The 19,431-nt window shown below is 37.6% G+C and overlaps 1 protein-coding gene across 1 annotated transcript in view; it reads left to right on the top strand.

The window, feature by feature from the left end:
* Nucleotides 1–7,896: 7,896 nt before the first annotated feature.
* LOC117448492 (mucin-2-like) overlaps nucleotides 7,897–19,431 on the top strand; it is a gene marked incomplete at its 3' end in the record, with an annotated part of 37,067 nt that continues 25,532 nt past the window's right edge. The window contains 26 exon segments of the mRNA XM_071203410.1: nucleotides 7,897–7,972; nucleotides 8,113–8,368; nucleotides 8,461–8,575; nucleotides 8,775–8,865; nucleotides 8,960–9,087; nucleotides 9,400–9,616; nucleotides 11,304–11,429; nucleotides 11,516–11,630; nucleotides 11,723–11,873; nucleotides 11,978–12,091; nucleotides 12,179–12,248; nucleotides 12,349–12,486; nucleotides 13,041–13,205; nucleotides 13,687–13,781; nucleotides 13,869–13,995; nucleotides 14,447–14,702; nucleotides 15,413–15,465; nucleotides 15,572–15,675; nucleotides 16,262–16,413; nucleotides 16,548–16,686; nucleotides 16,984–17,094; nucleotides 17,204–17,383; nucleotides 18,069–18,308; nucleotides 18,388–18,544; nucleotides 18,844–18,972; nucleotides 19,176–19,431. The exon segment at nucleotides 19,176–19,431 is cut by the window's right edge and continues 2 nt beyond it. Of these exon segments, the coding sequence (XP_071059511.1) occupies nucleotides 7,897–7,972; nucleotides 8,113–8,368; nucleotides 8,461–8,575; nucleotides 8,775–8,865; nucleotides 8,960–9,087; nucleotides 9,400–9,616; nucleotides 11,304–11,429; nucleotides 11,516–11,630; nucleotides 11,723–11,873; nucleotides 11,978–12,091; nucleotides 12,179–12,248; nucleotides 12,349–12,486; nucleotides 13,041–13,205; nucleotides 13,687–13,781; nucleotides 13,869–13,995; nucleotides 14,447–14,702; nucleotides 15,413–15,465; nucleotides 15,572–15,675; nucleotides 16,262–16,413; nucleotides 16,548–16,686; nucleotides 16,984–17,094; nucleotides 17,204–17,383; nucleotides 18,069–18,308; nucleotides 18,388–18,544; nucleotides 18,844–18,972; nucleotides 19,176–19,431 (3,761 nt within the window).

Genomic DNA, 19,431 nt, shown 5'->3' with positions numbered 1-19,431 from the left:
TTCACCTGAGCTGAGGTTATCTGAGACTCTCCGTCTGACAGGAGAGAGTTCTCCCTCCACCTTGTTGTTGAAAAAGCTCCTTATTAGGAGGAGTTAGCTTGTGGCTAACCACAACGATCTCCGGTAGATACCCACCGGTGAGCGAGGCAAGCTCTCTCGCTCGCGCACGCACGCACGCACACAAAATGGCTCGTGCCACACACACACACACACACACACACACACACACACACACACACACACACACACACACACACACCAGAGCTTGAATGAAACACAGAGACCAGAGAAGCTACTTGTAGGCTACTCACGACGCTAGGCTATTATGTGCAGAATCCCTCTCACTTTCAGGTGGTTTTGATTGAGTGTCCACACGTGGACGTTTAAGGACTAAACAACGATCCATCTTTCACTTTGCTGTTAGCAAATAATTTGGTGCTCTGGCTAACAGGAAGTCACTCGAGTGTCAAAGTAATTTAGGGTAGGTCAAAAATCGAATGGGTGCTGGCCATTGGCCTAATCATATCACCTGTGTTACACCTGTCAAGATACAGACTATATGAAAAAGTCACTGTTGGACAGAGATGGGAGAAGTACTCAGATCTTGTACTTAAGTAAATGTAGAAGGTAAGCTAAGGTAAGATACGTTTATTTATATAGCTAATTTCAGACGCAGAGGCAATTGAAAGTGCTTTACATGTTCATTAACACATAATAGTAAGACAACAGAGAGGAACACAATAAATAAACATAATGGAATAACAGATTCATAAAAACAATGCATTAATGAGATACAAAATAGTTTAAAAACGACATTGTAGGCATAGATATATTATAAACACTAGATGACTCACCCGCGCTGCTGGCCAATGGAGACCGACGTTGCCACTTGGCCGCCATCTTGTCACAGGCAGTTCTCTCATTCATAACATTATGGTTTACTATTTAAATAACCATAGCTTGCTCAATTTTCAAACGGTTTGGTTTTTCATAAACATCAAAGATGTAGTTATGATACTGCATACTGATAATCATGGACTTTCATATGAAAATAACATTAATCAGATAAAGCAATAGCTATACACACACACACAAGGTATTTATATTAAATATTTTCGGGTGTATATATTTCCATTTATTTTATTATATTGTTAATATTTAAAATAAATTATAAATAAATTATAAAATTAAAATAAATTTATATTTTATATATAAAAATCGGTCTCATGTTACCACTCTGTAAGCCAAGAGTTGTTAATTTAGCAATGCCTTAGTTTGAAGAACAGGGACACAACTAATGACAATAGCATATGTTGGTATATTATTTAAATATTCACACCTTTATCAGAAGAACCAAACCAACATAAAATGTGCTCACAAACAGGCCAGTTCTGTCTAATTTATCACAATTATTTTTGACATGAGATCTTCATATCATCCTAGTTTTGTATTTAGTTTCTAGATTTGTAAACAAATCCAGAACCTTTGAAATATGTTATTGAAAAAAGACCAAGAATAATATAAACTGTACCATGTGTCCTTTTGTGTCCTTCTCCATTTGTGGTTTGTCTTGTCTCACCCTGGCTGATATATCACAAAGTTTAAATTGTTCCCTATATTGCCCCTATGCCCCTGTAAGGTGTCCTTGGGTGTTATGAAAGGCGGCCCCCCAACATAAATGTATTATTATTATTATTATTAAGAAGAACAACTTGGTGTGGTGTGGAGGGGATGTAGGAAGCAGGAGCAGGTGGGGAGAGATGGGGCTTCAAGGTTCAAGGTTATTTGTTTTAAATGTGTCTTGGAGATAAGGACCAGCTGCACACAATAAAATACAGTATAACACAAAACCAATAAGACACACGGTGACACATGGCACACCAACAATCAATCATCGTCCAGCCTCAGCTTTGGTATTCTTTCACAACCATGTTATTAGACTGAGCAAACATAAACATATGTGGGGAACATAGTGCTGCGTCTCATGGAACATGAAGATTTAATAAATACATAGTAGGTGGCGATATATGCTCCGAGTGGTAGCGATTCGCCATTAAACATCCGGAGGCTGCACAAAAGTCCGGCATAGTCAGGTACTTCTGTAAACACAAAGCCATAAAATTCCTGTATCATAATGCAAGATGTTTTTAACAAGCCAAACCACTTGGAAGAAATCATGTGTAACTTAAGTTATGTTGAAAAGAAAGAGCAGTTCTGCCTCTCCCACTGGTGTACAGTTGCTGGGTCAACTTTGTAATACTAGGTCTCACTTACAGCCTCTTGTTATTAGCCAGCTAATAAATATAACTACATACACAAAGAAAATCTGCAATTTCAACATGTCCAAGCATCCTGTATCAGCTTAACCCTAACCCATTTATAATAAACCAAACCGTTTGTAAATCAGTCAAGATTTCAGCGAGTTAAGAGTATGTTTGTGCAGATCACTCACCTTACAACAGCTACCATAACGCAAATCAGAGTAACTGTTGACTGTGGCAAGATGGCGGCCGGTCAGCTACGCTGGAAAATCCCATGAGCCATCTAGTGTTTATATTAGGGCTGTCAAACGATTACAATTTTTAATCAGATTAATCACAGCTTAAAAATTAATTAATCATGATTAATCACCATTCGAACTATGTCCAAAATATGCCATTTATTTATGTATATTGTTGTGGGAATGGAAAGATAAATGAAAGAAGGCGGATATATCCATTTAACATACAGTATCTATGTTTATTATAACATTTTTCTGCATGTCAAAATGAAAGACAACCCACACACCTATCAATCATCAAACCGTGGGGTCTTAATTCATTACGTGTTGATTTCTATCAACGGGGGAGTACTTCAGGAAAGTCGACAGAGGGGGGGGGGGCGCTAGTGGAGTACTTCGTGACCACAGAGTGTGAACGTTGTGATCAGCTGTTTTAGCGCAGTTCTCCAGTGAGGGGGGGAGTCTCCCTCCGCAGCCGGTTGGCGTAGTTTTGGCACAAGTCCGTTGTACAGACCGACGTTAACAGCAGCCCTGTCTGTGCACACGGAGACCGACTCTGTCGTCCGGTGATCTAACCGCCTTCTGGAAAAGCTTCACAAATACGTCGGTACGCAAATGCGCTTTGTGACACAAGTGACGGTACGCATTTCAGATTACGCACATAACCTGCGTACCAGTTAGGTGCACCCCTGTACCAGAGCCATATTATTACTATTATATGGCTCTGCCCTGTACGACAGCAAAAGTATTCTGCGTCGGGACTTCCTGCAACAACACCACGCCGTTATCAAAGATGTTCTATTGAGAAGACGATCACTATACGTGACAAAAGTTTTCAAAACCGTGGCTACTGAAATCAATCTTACTAACTGCTGTCTGTGCAATTTACTCCGCGCGAGTTGGCAGACTTTATTTTGCTTACTTTAACATCATTTTTCATGGTGGGGCTAAGCCATTTCTTGGTATGGGTGTAGCCTACCCCAGCCATACCCTGGCGCTGCCACTGGTGGCACGTATGGGGCGGGCCATTCTGCACATGCGTTAAATGCGTTAAATATTTTAACGCAATTAATTCAAAAAATTAATTACCGCCGTTAACGCGATAATTTTGACAGCACTAGTTTATATATATCTATGGCCCGAACACATCTGGTACTGACACCGGTTTCTCAAACTTACCTACCCCACCTTTAAGAGAATATGCAACTTTCAGACACTGAACATATTTTGTGTAGCCTTTGTTCGCACTTTTAGCGCGTTTGTGCTTGTTTTTGCACATTTTAGGAATATCTTTTAGAAATCAAGTTAAAATATGCAAAAATTGGTTGCTCACAATAAGACACTTCTCCTAAAAAGAATTCAAGACTATCATGCAAATGTATTAAGCTAGACTAACTCTCACCCAGAAGTTTGCATAGGTAAAAACTGATTCCACTTGTTCCTGAAATTTGAAATAAACTAAATAACAGCAGAAACCATTGCCTAATTAACTATACATATATATATATATATATATATATATATATATAATGATTACAAAAACTGGAATAATTGGAGTCAAGTAATTAGCCATACTCAGAAACTAATGTGCAAAAAAAAAAGTAAGGCACTGATGTCAAACATTTACAGTGACTTTTAAAGCAGACCAAATGACTGATGATTCAATAATTACCACAACAAGTATTCATAGTTGCAGATGTAATACTTACTTTAGCACTGGCTGCTCATGATTGCATTACTAATTAGACAGTGGTAGTGTTTTCAGCCAGACGAAGTAGAAATTGTTTCCATTGTGTGTTTTTACAGCATACAAATTGTTATATTTGCATACTTTACGTAACATAGAACTTTACTTTCTATACACATATTTACTCTCCAAATGATTGGAGACAGCATAGGCCTGGGGTGTGTTTTATACACAAAATATTAACCATGCTCAAATGTCCATGTATGCATACATTATTATTTTTTTATGGCAAATGGCAACTTGTGTTTCATGTAATGAGCCATTAAAGTATGTGTCAACACGGATGAAAACATCTGGAATAGGCCAGCTATGAAATCAAACAGTTGTGAGGAAATTTGGCAAAGTACAGTCCTCCCTAAATCAACATCCTATATCTGTCAATATGTATAAGCTGTCAGACAGGAATAACTATACACCTTTCTCATCATGCAGCTGTCCCCTGTGAGAGTAGCCCAAAGCCCTGTTTGCACATGGAGGAGCTTCTACGGCTATGTGAGGTAATACTAAATGACGATGTGTTTGTTTCCAAGATATAACCACACAGATAAAACCAATGCAGTAAGGCTGAACTTTAGTCAGATGTATCCACCAGCTATTATTTAATAATTGAGAAATATCAGTTCAAACATTTGTTTATCACTTATCATTACACGTATCATTACATGTTCATTTGGTGTGTAAATAATAGTTTGTTTAACTTGTAATAATATTGTCTCTTAAGGAGTGTTCAACCTGTTTGATCCAATAATGACTGTAGTCACAAGACAAACTCCTTGTCACAATGTTTGCCAGAGAGTGGGAAAGTTAGCCCATGTCATGCCATGTTTTCTGTGCCTTAATGTGACAGTGCAGGTAGAGGGTGACAGTAATCAAGGATGTTGTTCAATGCAGTTTGCAGATCCTGTCTGTTCACGCACCAGATGCAATATAGATAATGAAGCATACTGAGTAACCATATTTAAACAAACATTTAACTAGAAGGAACTTCCAGGGTGCATACTTCCGCCAGGACTATATCTCAAAATGTTAATGAAAGAGAAAAATAAGTGTGTATCCTCCCTGTGTGATTTTGCTCAACTCCGTCTTACACCTTACCGCCAAGTTTTATGAAAATCAGTCCAAGTAGTCTTGTCTATAATCATGTTGACAACTAAACCAAGCAAATGGGAAACATGACTTCCTTGGCAGAGGGAAATGGTTTCATTATATAAATACCAGCAAAAACAAAGACATTTCTAAGCAGATATTCTGTCTGGCATCTTTAAAGGTCCCCTATTGTACTGTTTTTCATCAATATATTATCGTTCTCGGATATATACTGTACAAAACATGTCTCTGAAGTGTTTGGCTCGAAATACCAAACAGATCATGCATTGTAGCATCCCATAATCCCCTCTGTTTCAGCCCTGTTTCAAAAGTGCTGATTCTCTGTCTTTCACTTTGCCACTGACTTTTGAGCACCAATCATCATTGATGTAAAGACTCAGAGTCTGAATCCTAATGTCCCACTAGGGTCCTGTGTTCTATCGCAAATACAAATACAACATTTAACCAAAAAAACCATTACTACAAACATACATCACAACAGACACTATGAAGAGTGGTTAATAAACTGCAGGTTATTTCATAGCTTACTTTTACTTAAAGCATTTATCCCAGGTATACTGAGACCTACTTATAACCCAAACTGATCTTACAGACTGAGGAACAAAAGAGTTCCTCAAGCTAATTCTTGAAGTACTTTAAATACAGTTGAAAACTTGACTAAAGCATTTGAACCACACTTTTTGAGCAGAAGTTCCTTAACAGCTTAGCTTAAAGATGGACAGAAAGAAAACTGTATGGGAGTTGTTTTTAAATAGCACCTTTCCAGTTTTCTGACGTTTTATACTACATGCTTACATTTAACCAATTCATACAATAATGGCAGGTCATACAAACTGCTAATATTCTTTGTGTATACGGGCTAGACACTATACACAAAGAATATTAGCAGTTTGACACTTCGAAATGGATAACACTTTGTGCTGATTGAAAGAAAAAAGCTTGTTTTGCACTGATGACATTGGATCTGTTTTTTTTAATCAGTAATCTATGCCTGCTTTTAAACAAAGACAAAACTGAGGTAATGGTTTTTGGAGCCAAGGCAGAACGTATAAAAGTTAGCGCTGAGCTTCAGTGTGCAATGTTCAAAACAACAGATAAAGCCAGAAATCTAGGTGTAGTCATGGACTCTGACCTGAGTTTCAACAGTCACATTAAAACAATGACTAAATCAGCCTACTATCACCTAAAGAATATATCTAGGATTAAAAGACTAATGTCACAGCAGAATTTGAAAAAACGTGTCCATGCTTTTATCTTCAGTAGACTTGACTACTGCAATGCTGTCTTTGCAGGTCTCACTAAAGAATCTATTAGAAAGCTGCAGCTGATTCAGAACGCCGCTGCTCGAGTCCTCACTAACACTAAGAAAGTGGATCACATCACTCCTGTTCTGAAGTCTTTACACTGGCTTCCTGTGTGTCAAAGAATAGATTTCAAAATACTGCTGCTGGTTTATAAAGCACTGAATGGTTTAGGCCCAAAATACATTTCTGACCTCCTGCTAAATTATGAACCATCCAGATCTCTCAGGTCTTCAGGGACTGGTCAGCTTTCTGTCCCCAGAGTCAGAACTAAACATGGTAAAGCAGCGTTCAGTTATTATGCTCCAAATATCTGGAACAAACTCCCAGAAACCTGCCGGTCCGCTGCAACTCTTACTACTTTTAAATCCAGGCTGAAGACTTTTCTTATATAAGGGCTATATAAATACAATTGATTGATTGATTGATTGATCTTTTTGTCGCTGCTTTTTGTCGCTGCTTTTAATTGAACTATTCATATCTTAAACTGCACTGTAACTTTTTATTCATGTACTTTTTATTCTTGTTTATACATATTCATGTATTTTTTCTTTTAATGTTCCTTTATTATCTTTTCTTTTTAATGACTGTTTTTAAATGCCTTTGTCTGAATGTCTTTCATTTTTGTAAAGCACCTTGAATTGCCTTGTGTTTAAAGGTGCTATATAAATAAACTTGCCTTGCCTTGCTTACTACAAACTGTTTTGTTTGCTCAAGCATATACCGGCAGTCACTGGTTGTTACGAGGTTGGATCTTAATCCGATAATAAAATAATAATCACAACATAACACCATTCTCATACCAAGATATGATAGCTGATAAGTTCTCATCACTTGATTAAAAAGCAGAAAAAAGCAGATTTCTAGTCAAATGTGTCCGAACTCTGTGTAACTGATGTATTACCGATTTAATCCAAAAATAAGAGTGTATTTTTAAGAGAATTAGTTTGATATAATTTAACGAGCACACTGTCAACAAAACCCTTTTATTGCAGCCCATTTCTTCTATGAATTGTTAATCAATGTGCATATTTGTTCAATCGAGCAATAAGGAGGATGTAGGAATGATTATATTGGACTTGTGAAATGCGTCAGACGTCCATTCAGCATATGTTTCCCATGTCTTGGCAATAAAACTTTGGACAAAAGGCGTCCACAAGAAAAGTGCAATCTCACTATAAAAGCCAGTCAAGTGCAGTCTAACTATTATCTGCTCCGGTGACCAAAAGCCAATGGCAATGATGAGGGGGAGAAGTGTGTGGTTGTGTTTCCTTGCTTTGTCTGTTGCAAGTGTCATCAACGTGCAAGCCAGACTGGGTAAGATTGTTAAGGATGCTGTGTGGAGGGACTATTCTGCTTTTTTGTTCTGAGTATTGTAAAGCATATATCATCTCTTAAGTTAGTCTTTCCGCCTTTAGTAACTTGAACTGTTTTCTACACTCAAACATTTTCCTCAGTTCGCAACCATGTGAGCAGCATCTGCAGCACATGGGGCCGGGAGCACTTCAAGACGTTTGACGGAGATGTGTTTCAGTTCCCTGGCACGTGTGAGTACAACCTGGCCTCCGACTGCCACGAGTCCTACCAGGAGTTCTCTGTGCACATGAGGAGGACGGTCAAAGATGGAAACCCTACAGTCAGTCATGTGGTGGTCACCATCAACGACCTTTTGTTCTACCTCAGCAAGGACATGGTCACTGTGAATGACATCCCGTGAGTAGAACATCCAACAGCCTTGGAAATAAACTGTACCACTCTTTTATGTACAAGTTCATTGTAATAAGAAAAACATCTTCATTTTCCAGTGTCAAATTGCCACACTTCAATGCAGGAGTACAAGTGGAAAAAAATGCTGGTAACATCAAGCTCCAATCTAAAGTCGGCATCACTGTCATGTGGAACGGGGACGATGCAGTCATGGTAAAAACTTAAGAAAAATGTTTGACTGTTAAACCGTTTAACTATTCAGCACACAATAATGCAACTTTAAATTGTAATATACATGAATTTGGTTAGGAATTCTTTATGATTTTTTGAGGCAATTACAATTAACTGGTGTTTTGCCTTTTTTGAAATTGTGAAAAAGCCAAACGTGTCATAACCTCTTGCTATGCTGCAGGTGGAACTGGATACTGATTATGCAAACCGTACTTGTGGTCTTTGTGGAGACTTCAATGGGGTTCCTGTCCACGATGAGTTCATTCATAATGGTATACTATGCTTATTTACTTTATGCATTAACACATTTCCATAATCATCAACCGCATCTTTCACATTTGGTATTATAACAACAATCATGTGCAGGTCGCAAAATCAGCCCTATTGAGTTCGGCAACAAACAGAAAGTCCACCGTCCAAATGAAGTTTGTGAGGATCCGGATGAAGAGGAGGATGAATCTCAGGAGGCTGTGCTGGATTCATGCAAGGAGTTTGTGAGTGTTAGCAATAGTGATATCTGGTGATATAAAGTGCTCACATCTTGTACTATGATACATTATGTTGGTAATATCTTATCTGTAAATAATCTGCAAGGTGATTAAACTGGTCAAATGAATAGAGTTAAGTAGAAAGTACAATATTTCTCTCTGAATCCCGTGGAGTGGAAGTACAATGTAGCAGAATATTGATTGAAGTACAACAGTCTCAAATGTATACTATGTACAGTTCTTGTTAAATGGAGTCTGTTACTTCCCCACACTGTACTCAGGTCGTATTTGCTAACTTTGTCTCTTCCTCCCGTTTAGCAAACCACCTGTGCCCAGATGCTGCGTTCAGAGCCTTGGAGCTCCTGCACCACACTGATCGACCCTGAGCCGTACATCCTAACCTGTGTGCAGGACATGTGTGGCTGCTCCAACAGTCCAAATGACTTCTGTGTCTGCAGCACACTCTCTGAGTTCTCCAGACAGTGTTCCCATGCAGGGGGAACGCCTCCCAACTGGAGGACTCCGCAGTTATGTGGTAAGGTTTTAAGATCGCTTTTGCTTTTCAGTTTTTGTATTATCTTTATTTTTCATATGCAATGATGGAAAGTAACTAAGTACATTTACTCAAGTACTACACTTAAGTACACATTTGAGGTACTACTTGATTATTTTCATTTGATGGTACTTTATACTTCTACCTAGGGTTGGGTATCGTTTGAATTTCCACGATTCCGATTCTACTTTTCGATTCCGGTTCTTAACGGTTCTCGATTCCGATTCTTTGAGGGGCAGGGTAAAAAAATGATACATGCTTCTTCCACCAAAAAAATTACATTTATTCGAGAAACTTTTACACAGGTTAGTTTAAAGTAATATTCACATTAATCAGTCTGTTTATATTCACTGCTATGTAACTTTAACCTGAGAACCCCTGAAGCTACAACAGTTCAACTTTTAAAAACAGTTCTTGTTGAGAAAAACAAGCATATCTGCCTTCTCAGGCATACCGGGAAGAAATGTTTGAACATTTTGAAGTAAAATGCTGGTGCACACGCAGAATTACTAGAGACTAGATCTAGGGGGTACAACTCCAAACACCCATATGAAAAAGATCGGTTTACATTTGAATAATTAAATAACAAATAGCCTACATGTAATGCATTTTATTTTTGTTGTTCATTCATATCTTATTTTACTATTTTATTTATGCATATTTTTTTATCTCTCCAGTTTGGTTTACTGTCCTATAGTATACATTGGAATGATTTCAAACCTGTTTTATCCCAATAATTATAAAAGAGTGCCTTGGAAATATGTGTTTACATAAATTGTGATCAAAACGTTTGAGACCCACTGAGATAACTTAGACTAAAGTGAACTATCTAAACACTGAGAGTCCTTTACCTCACTGAGCTGAAGTTATCAGCCTCTCAGTCTGACTGGAGAGGACTCTCCCTCCACATCATTGTAGAAACATCTTCTTCTTCCGTAAGAGCAGCTAGCACCAGATGCTAATAACAACAGCGCCGGTTCCAGTGCACCCTCGTGAGCTGCGGTTGCCAGATAAGCCAACATCCCCCAATTTCATCACTTGCAGCACCCATCGTACAGGGCAAATGAAAAGTGTAACCGGGATGAAAAGGGTGTTACATTTACTTAATTATGAATGTTGTTACATCAAGGCCGAAAATTAGGATGAGCACCAACGGTCAAAACATTTATTTTTTCTCCCAGAGCTGTCAGCGCAGCGCCTCCACAGATCTGGCGCCCTAGGCGAACATTTATAATGCCAGTGCGACAGGCCGGCCCTGGTCTCAGGTTACGCTGTAGGAAATGTAGATACAACGCTACATTTCCCGCCCCGCTGCAGTCATGCAGTAGGCTACGGAGAGCGGCGAGAAACATTTCCTCAGGAATCGAAAAGCGGAACCGAAATTCACATTTCTAAATGATACCGTTGGAATCGAAATGTTGGAACCGGTTCCGAACCGGAACCGGTTCTCGGTACCCAACCCTACTTCTACCCAACTGTATTTTGGATGCAAATATTGTAATTTTTACTCCACTACTGACAGCTAGCAGGGTTATTTTGAAAAGGTACTGTGTTTCTTTTTATAGGGGATTTTTATCTCATGCATCCAAAGCATCAAAGAATTAAATATATCACCCTTGATGCCCTATTACTTACATCCGTTTATTTAAATCATGTCCTTTCCTCACAGCCAAACAGTGCCCATTCAACATGGTGTATGAAGAGAGTGGCTCCCCTTGCATGGATACATGCACACTTCTCGACACAAGCTCTCTGTGTGAGGATCACAAGATCGACGGTTGCTTCTGTCCCCCTGGTTAGTGCCATTCACATGTTTTATTACCCTTATAGATACCCTAGTCCTAGTCTATAACAAGTTAATGTTACGTGTGTCTTCTTCAGGAACTGTGTTTGATGATATTTCCATGAGAGGGTGTATTGCTCAATCTGAGTGTCAGTGCAAACACAACAAAATCTACAACTCTGGTGAGGTTTACCGACAGGACAGAGAGGAATGGTAAGTTTGAATATTTCATCAACATAATATTTCATCTTGCCTAGCTTAATCTTGTTTTTTATTGTTAAGTTAAATGTTTTGGGTTGTTTCAGTACATGTGTTGAGGGTAAATGGGCCTGTAAGAGCCTTCAGACTCCTGCTACCTGTGCAGTAGAGGAGGGCTCACATGTGACCACCTTTGACGGGAAAACATATACCTTCCATGGGGACTGCTACTACACCCTAGCCAAAGTGGAAAGCAAGGTGAATTAGCCATAGCTTTGTACAATTACGCATTATGCATAATGAGCTGATTTCAATAATACCATTTGTAAATTAATATTTTGTTGTCACTATTTATATTTCAGGATAAAGTAAGTCCAAAGTTTACCATCCTGGTTCAGTTGGTGCCATGTGCAAATCAAGAGTTTGACACTTGCCTCAAGGGTCTTAAAATCGTGCTGAACAATGACAGAAACAATGTGAGTTAAAGTCTCTCAGGAAATAAGACCTTACTCATTCATAGATTCAAACCTATACCTGCAATGATCAACTCTGTTTATATCCAGGTATTAATGTTCACCTCCGATGGCACAGTGAAGCAGAACATGCAGACAGTCAGTCTGCCATACCACTCAGGTGGGTCAGAAACCATTAGTATAAAGGTTATTGTAATTGAAATGTGTGCAAGGACATCAGCGAAAACAATCTAACTTATGTTGTACTTATCTTTATCCAGGTGACATCAACATATTCCACGCCTCATCCTTCCACATCATGCTCCAGACAAGTTTCGGGTTGCAAATTCAGATCCAGCATGTGCCCGTCATGCAAGTCTATGTCAGCCTTGACCAAAGCTACAGAGCAAAGACACGTGGTAAGTTGTACATTTAACTTGATATCAGAGTGATGTCAGAATACTGTACATTTAGAATAATGAATAAATGAAAAACCTGCGATACTTGTTGGACAGGTAGTGCTTGACAGGTGGACAAACATGATGATGTTTTGTAATACACTTGATTAAATATGTATTATTCATTACAGTAACAACACAAGAACATATTTATAGGCTGATTGTCTTTCCACCACCCCTGAATCCCTCCTAAAGAACTAAACAATATACATAAAATAAATACATCAGTTAATGTAATAAGTGGTTAGTTGGATTTGTCTTTAAATTCACTATTCTTCTCTCTCTAAACAAACAAAACTGAAACCTCAAATTGAACCCCACACTAGTAGTAACCCTCAAGTCACAATGTATTTTCTTACGTAAATTAGTCATAATTCAAATAGATTACCCACATTCCGAATAATATACATTATACTCTCAGTAATACTCAGTATACTTTCCTTGTAACTATTTTTGGTTTTAGCCAATTGTTTGCACTTGAGTATAAGTGCTAATAAAATATTCATTGTCTACAGGTTTATGTGGGAACTTCAACATGGTCCTGTCTGATGACATGAAGACTCCTCAGGGGATCGTGGAGGGAACAGCTCCCACCTTCAGTAACTCGTGGAAGGCTAACTACATGTGTCCAGACAGAGAGGAGAGACTTGAAGACCCTTGTTCCCTCAGTGTGGAAAATGGTAAAAAGCACTGCTTGATATTTTATTGTTTGAAAACAAAATAATTGGGGCATTTGTATTTGGAAGAGTGTTGTAACATGTTGAAATATGGAATGCATGGCATTTCAAACCATTACTTTCTCAGTAAAAATACAATTATACAATCATTAAAAAATATATTATTATTAAATTGCTTCTAAAATTCCAATTTCCAAAAACATTTATAAATCGAATGTCCAAAAATGTTCTCTATTACCCAAGATAATCCACAGACTGTCTTTTATAGGAAATATTATCTTTCTAGCTAACTTTCTTAGCGTCTCAGTCGTGACTCGTGAGTAGACGCACGCTTACTTCTGAACAGTGATACGTTTGGCAGGTTTTTTTAAATATTTTTTCTTGCCGCTATAAGCACCACATGACGAGTGCCATTTGATTTTGGGATGAGCTGTCTCTTTAAGGAAAACAGAATTTTGAAAATAAAAGGCTATTGTTTCTGCAGAGTGGTACGCCAAACACTGGTGCGCCTTGCTGCTGAGTCCAGACAGCAGCTTCGCTCAGTGCCGTTCAGTGGTGGATCCTGAGCTGTACTACAAGGTACTGCAAAACCTTTCTGTTTGTCTTTCATTCAATTACACTTTGATGGGGATGTAATACTTTAAAAGTGCTTTCTGTCTTCTCCAGAGATGTACTTATGCTAGCTGCAACTGTGAGAAGAGTGAGGATTGTCTGTGTGCCGTCTTCTCCTCCTACGCTCGGGCTTGTGCATCTAAGGGAGTGTTCCTGGAAGACTGGAGAGAGAAAGTGTGCGGTAAGGATTTAAAAACTATAAAGTAACTAGGTAGCACTTAGTAACAATCAAAATCACTAATAATATTAAATTGATTGTTAATTAAACTGTGAAACTGATTAAACAATGACATTATGTGATGACACAATGATTATGTTAACTAATTACAACATCATTTATGTTTTAACAGTTAATAGTTGCATAATATTGTATTCTACTATATGACGCATTTGTTAATGATGAGCAACATTTGTTGTTACTTCTTTTGAAATATTTTGTAAAACTTTTATAACTAATTACTTAATATAATATTCTGGTAAATGGTTAACAAATACTTTGATGCATCTCCAATGATTAAGAAACAAGATAATCATTCATTATTTGTTAACAGTATAATTATTATTGACTATTATAATGATGGTAATAAAGTCTTATCAGCAACAGTAATCCTCTCATCCTGTGCATAAAACAGATAAATACTCCAGGAACTGCCCAGCGTCTCAGATCTTCTCTTACCAGCATCAGAGATGCCAGCTGACCTGCAGATCCCTCGGCTCCGTGCAGCAGAATTGCATTTCTGACTTCCTGCCTGTGGACGGCTGCTCCTGCCCTGACGGTCTCTACCTCAATGAAAACGGCATCTGCATCCCCAAGGCAAAATGTCCCTGCTACCATAACGAAGTCTACATCAAGTCAGGAAAGTCCATCAGCATCAAAGATGAGCACTGGTGAGTCAGCTGCATGCCATTTGGTTACATTGGATTTGAACTGTCCTAGATTCAAGATTCAAGGCTTTTATTGTCATTCGTACATAGCTACAGTGTAGTTATGTTGATGAACATCTTAGGTCCCAGGCTCCTCCAACAGTGCAAAACAATAAAACAGTTAAAATAGTGCAATTAAATACAATAAAATAGAATAGATGTAGTGCCATAAGAGTCTATATACAAGTGATACATAAGATACAAACCTTACAACACTTGTAATGCCTGCAGTATTAACCCACCAGAGGTTGAACAAAAACTGAGTGAAGTGAACATGTATTAGCATCAAAACATACTTAAAGTACAAAACTTAAAAGTACTTATTTGGCAGAATTACCCATTTTAGAATAATATATTTGATATGTTTGTATAATAATTGTTGGTTTATAAATATGTGTGTTGCCGCTGATAGCGTTGGTGCTAACTTGGCTAACTTGTAAGTAACTAAAGGTTACAAATTAATGTAGGTGAGATAATTATAATATTAACCTCTGAAGTAAAGTGGAATAGAAGTATAAAGTAGCTGAACATTGAAATACAGCACAAGAACATCAAAAGTGTACTTTGGTAGAGTCCTTATATAAATATACTTTCCACCAGTGAATTTAATACATTGTTACTTTTCAGGTACCTTTGTGTTGTATTTAATTTCATATCCTTGGTGTCTTTTCTAGTGTATGTAACAATGGAATGCTTCATTGCCATTCTTGGAGAGCCCGCTCATCAAGTACGTTATATATTTAATTATTATTTTTTTACCACAAGACAAGTATTTGATCGATTCTGTTTCTTGTGTTGTTGATACTGGTATGTTGAATCTTTTTCTGTTACAGCATGTCCTTCTCCAAAACAGTTCTTCAACTGCTCTGCTGCTGGCTCAGGGGACCTGGGCCTGCACTGTGCTCCAACGTGTCTGAATCTGGACAGCGATGATTGCGTAAGCTCTCAGTCTAAAACATCTCAGTCTATTGTCTATTTCCTTAATTTTATGATGGATGCTTTGTTACATTCAAGATATTAAACAATCTGTTGGGTTTCACTAGTTCCACAGAGTTTCTAGAGTCTTGAACCGTATTGTTAGAATATATCACTCGTCACCGGCTTGATCTTCAATATCAGGATACATGTATTTATTATCCTTGCAAGAATGGAAGTAGTCATCATATACAAAGCTGCAGAGTACAAATAGTTCCCTGAATAGTGTCCTTGACATGCTTATATACAAGAGAGTGTTAGAATACCAATTCAAAGCAGTATTCAATGTTTACTTTAGATTAGCTAAGGCCTGCGTAAGCAATAAACATGACAGTCATATGTCCGTCTCCATAGAGGCTGAATCATCATGTTAAACAGTGTGTCCTGACGCTCTTCTAGATAATCATACATCTGGTTACGTACACAGCTACGTAGGGCCTTTGTTAACATGTGCTACTCTGATATTAGAAGAGTACATTCAGTATTTTCCCAACAAGTATTATTCATTTTTTTCCTTTACTATCTATGTCATCCTTCTTTCTTCTCAGGACTCCACTGAGTGTGAATCTGGCTGTCGGTGTCCAGCTGGCCTTCTCGATGATGGCAAAGATTCCTGTGTGCAAAGAAATCAGTGCACATGTAAGCACGATGGCCATATCTATGCCCCTGGATCAGAAATTCCCAAGCAGTGCAACACCTGGTATGACCTCGTTTTTAAATCAGAAGTATACTATAGCATAAACATTATCATATATTACATTATTATTATTATTAACATTTACATAATTGTGGTATTTTAAAACATTGTATTATATCTTACCATTTCTGATATAGTACCTGCAAAAGTGGAAGCTGGGTGTGCAGCGAGAAAAAATGCCCACAAACTTGCACTATTTATGGGAGTGGCCACTACAATACATTTGATCAGCAAACATATGGGTTTAATGGAGATTGTGCCTATGTTGCTGTGAAGGTAAACAAATGTTGAAAGTCAGTCATGTATAAATGTCTAACTTTTTTCTAATCTTGAAGACTAAACTTGATATACTTTTTGGGATGATATCTACATTTAATTTACTTAAAGACATATGAAATATGAGTGAAATATGAATTATATAATCCTACTCTACTGATAATTAATTAATGTGTTTGTGTTGTACTAATCTATTGTGGAAAATTTGAGTGCAAGCCAAGGTTTAATTGTACCATTGGTATATGTCTAATATAAAGGACAAATGTTTAATGAATCAATACATCTTCCTCTTTTAAGAACAAATGTGGCAATAAAACAGTGCAGGACAGCTTTGGGGTCATCACAGAAAATGAACCTTGTGGAACTACAGGCACCACGTGCTCCAAAACTGTCAGAATCTATCTGGGGGTAAGACATCTTACCAACACCTGATATTCTCTCTGAGCCTGAAATATTGGATTCAATCCAACAAAATATTTATTTTGTAAAACTAACAAGAATCTCCTTAACATTACAGCGAATGGAAGTTAAACTATCGAAGGGTAAATATGAAGAGTTGAACCTGGGCCAGGGTGCTGAGATTCAGTACAGAATACGAAGGGTTGGCTTGTTTGTGGTGATAGAATCAGCCATTGGTCTGTCGGTGATGTGGGATGGAAAAACAACTGTTCGCATTATCCTGGAACCAATGCACAGTGTAAGTCTCGGAAATTGTTCATATGATGACTTAAATATTCAAGTTTTGATATGATGTAAAACATTTTTTAAATCTGTAGTCTAGCTGTCTGCTTTTTCTTCACACCACTTTGACAAAATACAGTACATCTATTTCAAATGCTTTTCAAAATTATTGTTATTTATTTAATTATTGTAGACATTTATTTACTGGACTGTTTAAATAAAAATGCACCTAAATGCAATACAGTACCTACTGTATATAACATCTGTTCACTGTAGTTCAAATTATATTATGGCTTTACATGTAACTGTGTTGTGTTGTTTACAAAAACTCTAAAATGTATTTTTATAAATGTAACATGTTGTAATGTATGAAAAGCTCAAAATGAAAAGTTAGTGATTGACTTGATTACTATACACAAATCCTGTGCCAAAGTGTCATTTATCTGTTCTATATAAGCAGTTGATCACTGTAACCTCGATCACTATAAGCGGTTTACACCATATTAACTTTCTGAAATCTTTTTTTTTACAATTATAACAATATTATTATAATAATACAATAATATACTAAACATATTTAGTAAATAGGTTGTGGAAATAATGGAAGTATATTAAAGCCTGGAAAATGTCTGTCCCCAAAGGGTTTGTTATGGAATAAAATGTGAAATAAATCACTAACTCCTTTTGTATGGCTTTTTCAGGGAGAGGTGTGTGGTCTGTGTGGAGATTTTGATGGAGATGGACAGAACGACTTCACCACCCAGGGTCATCTGGTAGTAAGCAATCCTATAGAATTTGCAAACAGCTGGAAAGTGTCAAGCAATTGCCCAGATGTGGATACGAATGCTGACCCTTGTGGCGCGAAACCTAATCGACATCACTGGGCAAAAATGATGTGCAGCATTATAACTGGGAATACGTTCAAACATTGCCACAATAAGGTGCAGACATCTTGTTAATCATTTATGTTTTTTTTTTAAGTGTGAACAAATGTAACTAATTTGTTTTACGACTTAACAGGTTGCTCCCCTTCCATATTATGAAAACTGTGTGAAAGACTCATGTGCCTGCGACTCTGGAGGAGACTGTGAATGTTTCTGCTCAGCAGTCGCAGCTTATGCTCAAGCGTGTAATGAGGCTTCTGTATGTGTTGCATGGAGAACTCCAGAAATCTGTCGTAAGTATACAACAATGTGAAATATATATACCTTCGAACCCTAAGAATAAACTCAGGTTTCACAGCTTTTCTGGTGCTAAGAAGCTGTTATGGGACCCGATGCAATGATTTATATACATGATGCCTAATAACTTCCCAAGTTACCTTAAACTTCTTTCAATCTTTAGGCCTAAAGTAAATATAATGTGAGGATTCGTATCAGGTTGACTTTATGTTTAAGGTCTTTTTCACTAAGAGATAGCCTACATCAGCAACTACTTTGTTTAAAACATAACCTTTTTTTAATCGTTTCTTCCTAGCTGTCTTTTGTGATTACTACAACAACCCAGGTGAATGCAAGTGGCACTACAATCCTTGCCACAAACCTTGCTACAAGACCTGTTTGAATCCAGAAGAAAATTGCAGCAAACCTTTACCCAACCTAGAAGGTGAGAGGTTAACTCACACTTTCTCAGCTTTATGTGATGGTTAAAATCTGAAATGTAGAAATGATCCAATTTGGCTTATTTTATGTGTGAAAAGAGATTCAGAGACAACCAAGCAATATTCAGTAGAATAAATAAATATTTCAAAAACAATAATTATCAATTACACAAACAATGTATTACATTTAATGTTGTGATGTGTACAGGCTGCTACCCTGTATGCCCAGAAGATACGCCGATATTTGATGAAGACACTGGGTTGTGTGTGGAGGAATGTCCTGGTTGCTATTACAACAATACTAGATACAAGGAAGAGGAAGTTATTTTCAATGCCACTGACAATATGGGAATGTGCTACTATGCAATATGCAGGAATGCGACAGTGATATTTGAAAATGAAACTTGCATATCTACAACTGTCCCAACAACAACAATTGCCACCACCACACCTGTTACAACACC

The sequence above is a fragment of the Pseudochaenichthys georgianus genome, chromosome 6 (genome assembly GCF_902827115.2).
Source record: "Pseudochaenichthys georgianus chromosome 6, fPseGeo1.2, whole genome shotgun sequence".
NCBI lineage: Eukaryota > Metazoa > Chordata > Actinopteri > Perciformes > Channichthyidae > Pseudochaenichthys > Pseudochaenichthys georgianus.
Note: the sequence above shows the minus strand (reverse complement) of the source record. Positions and strands in the feature narration are given on the sequence as shown.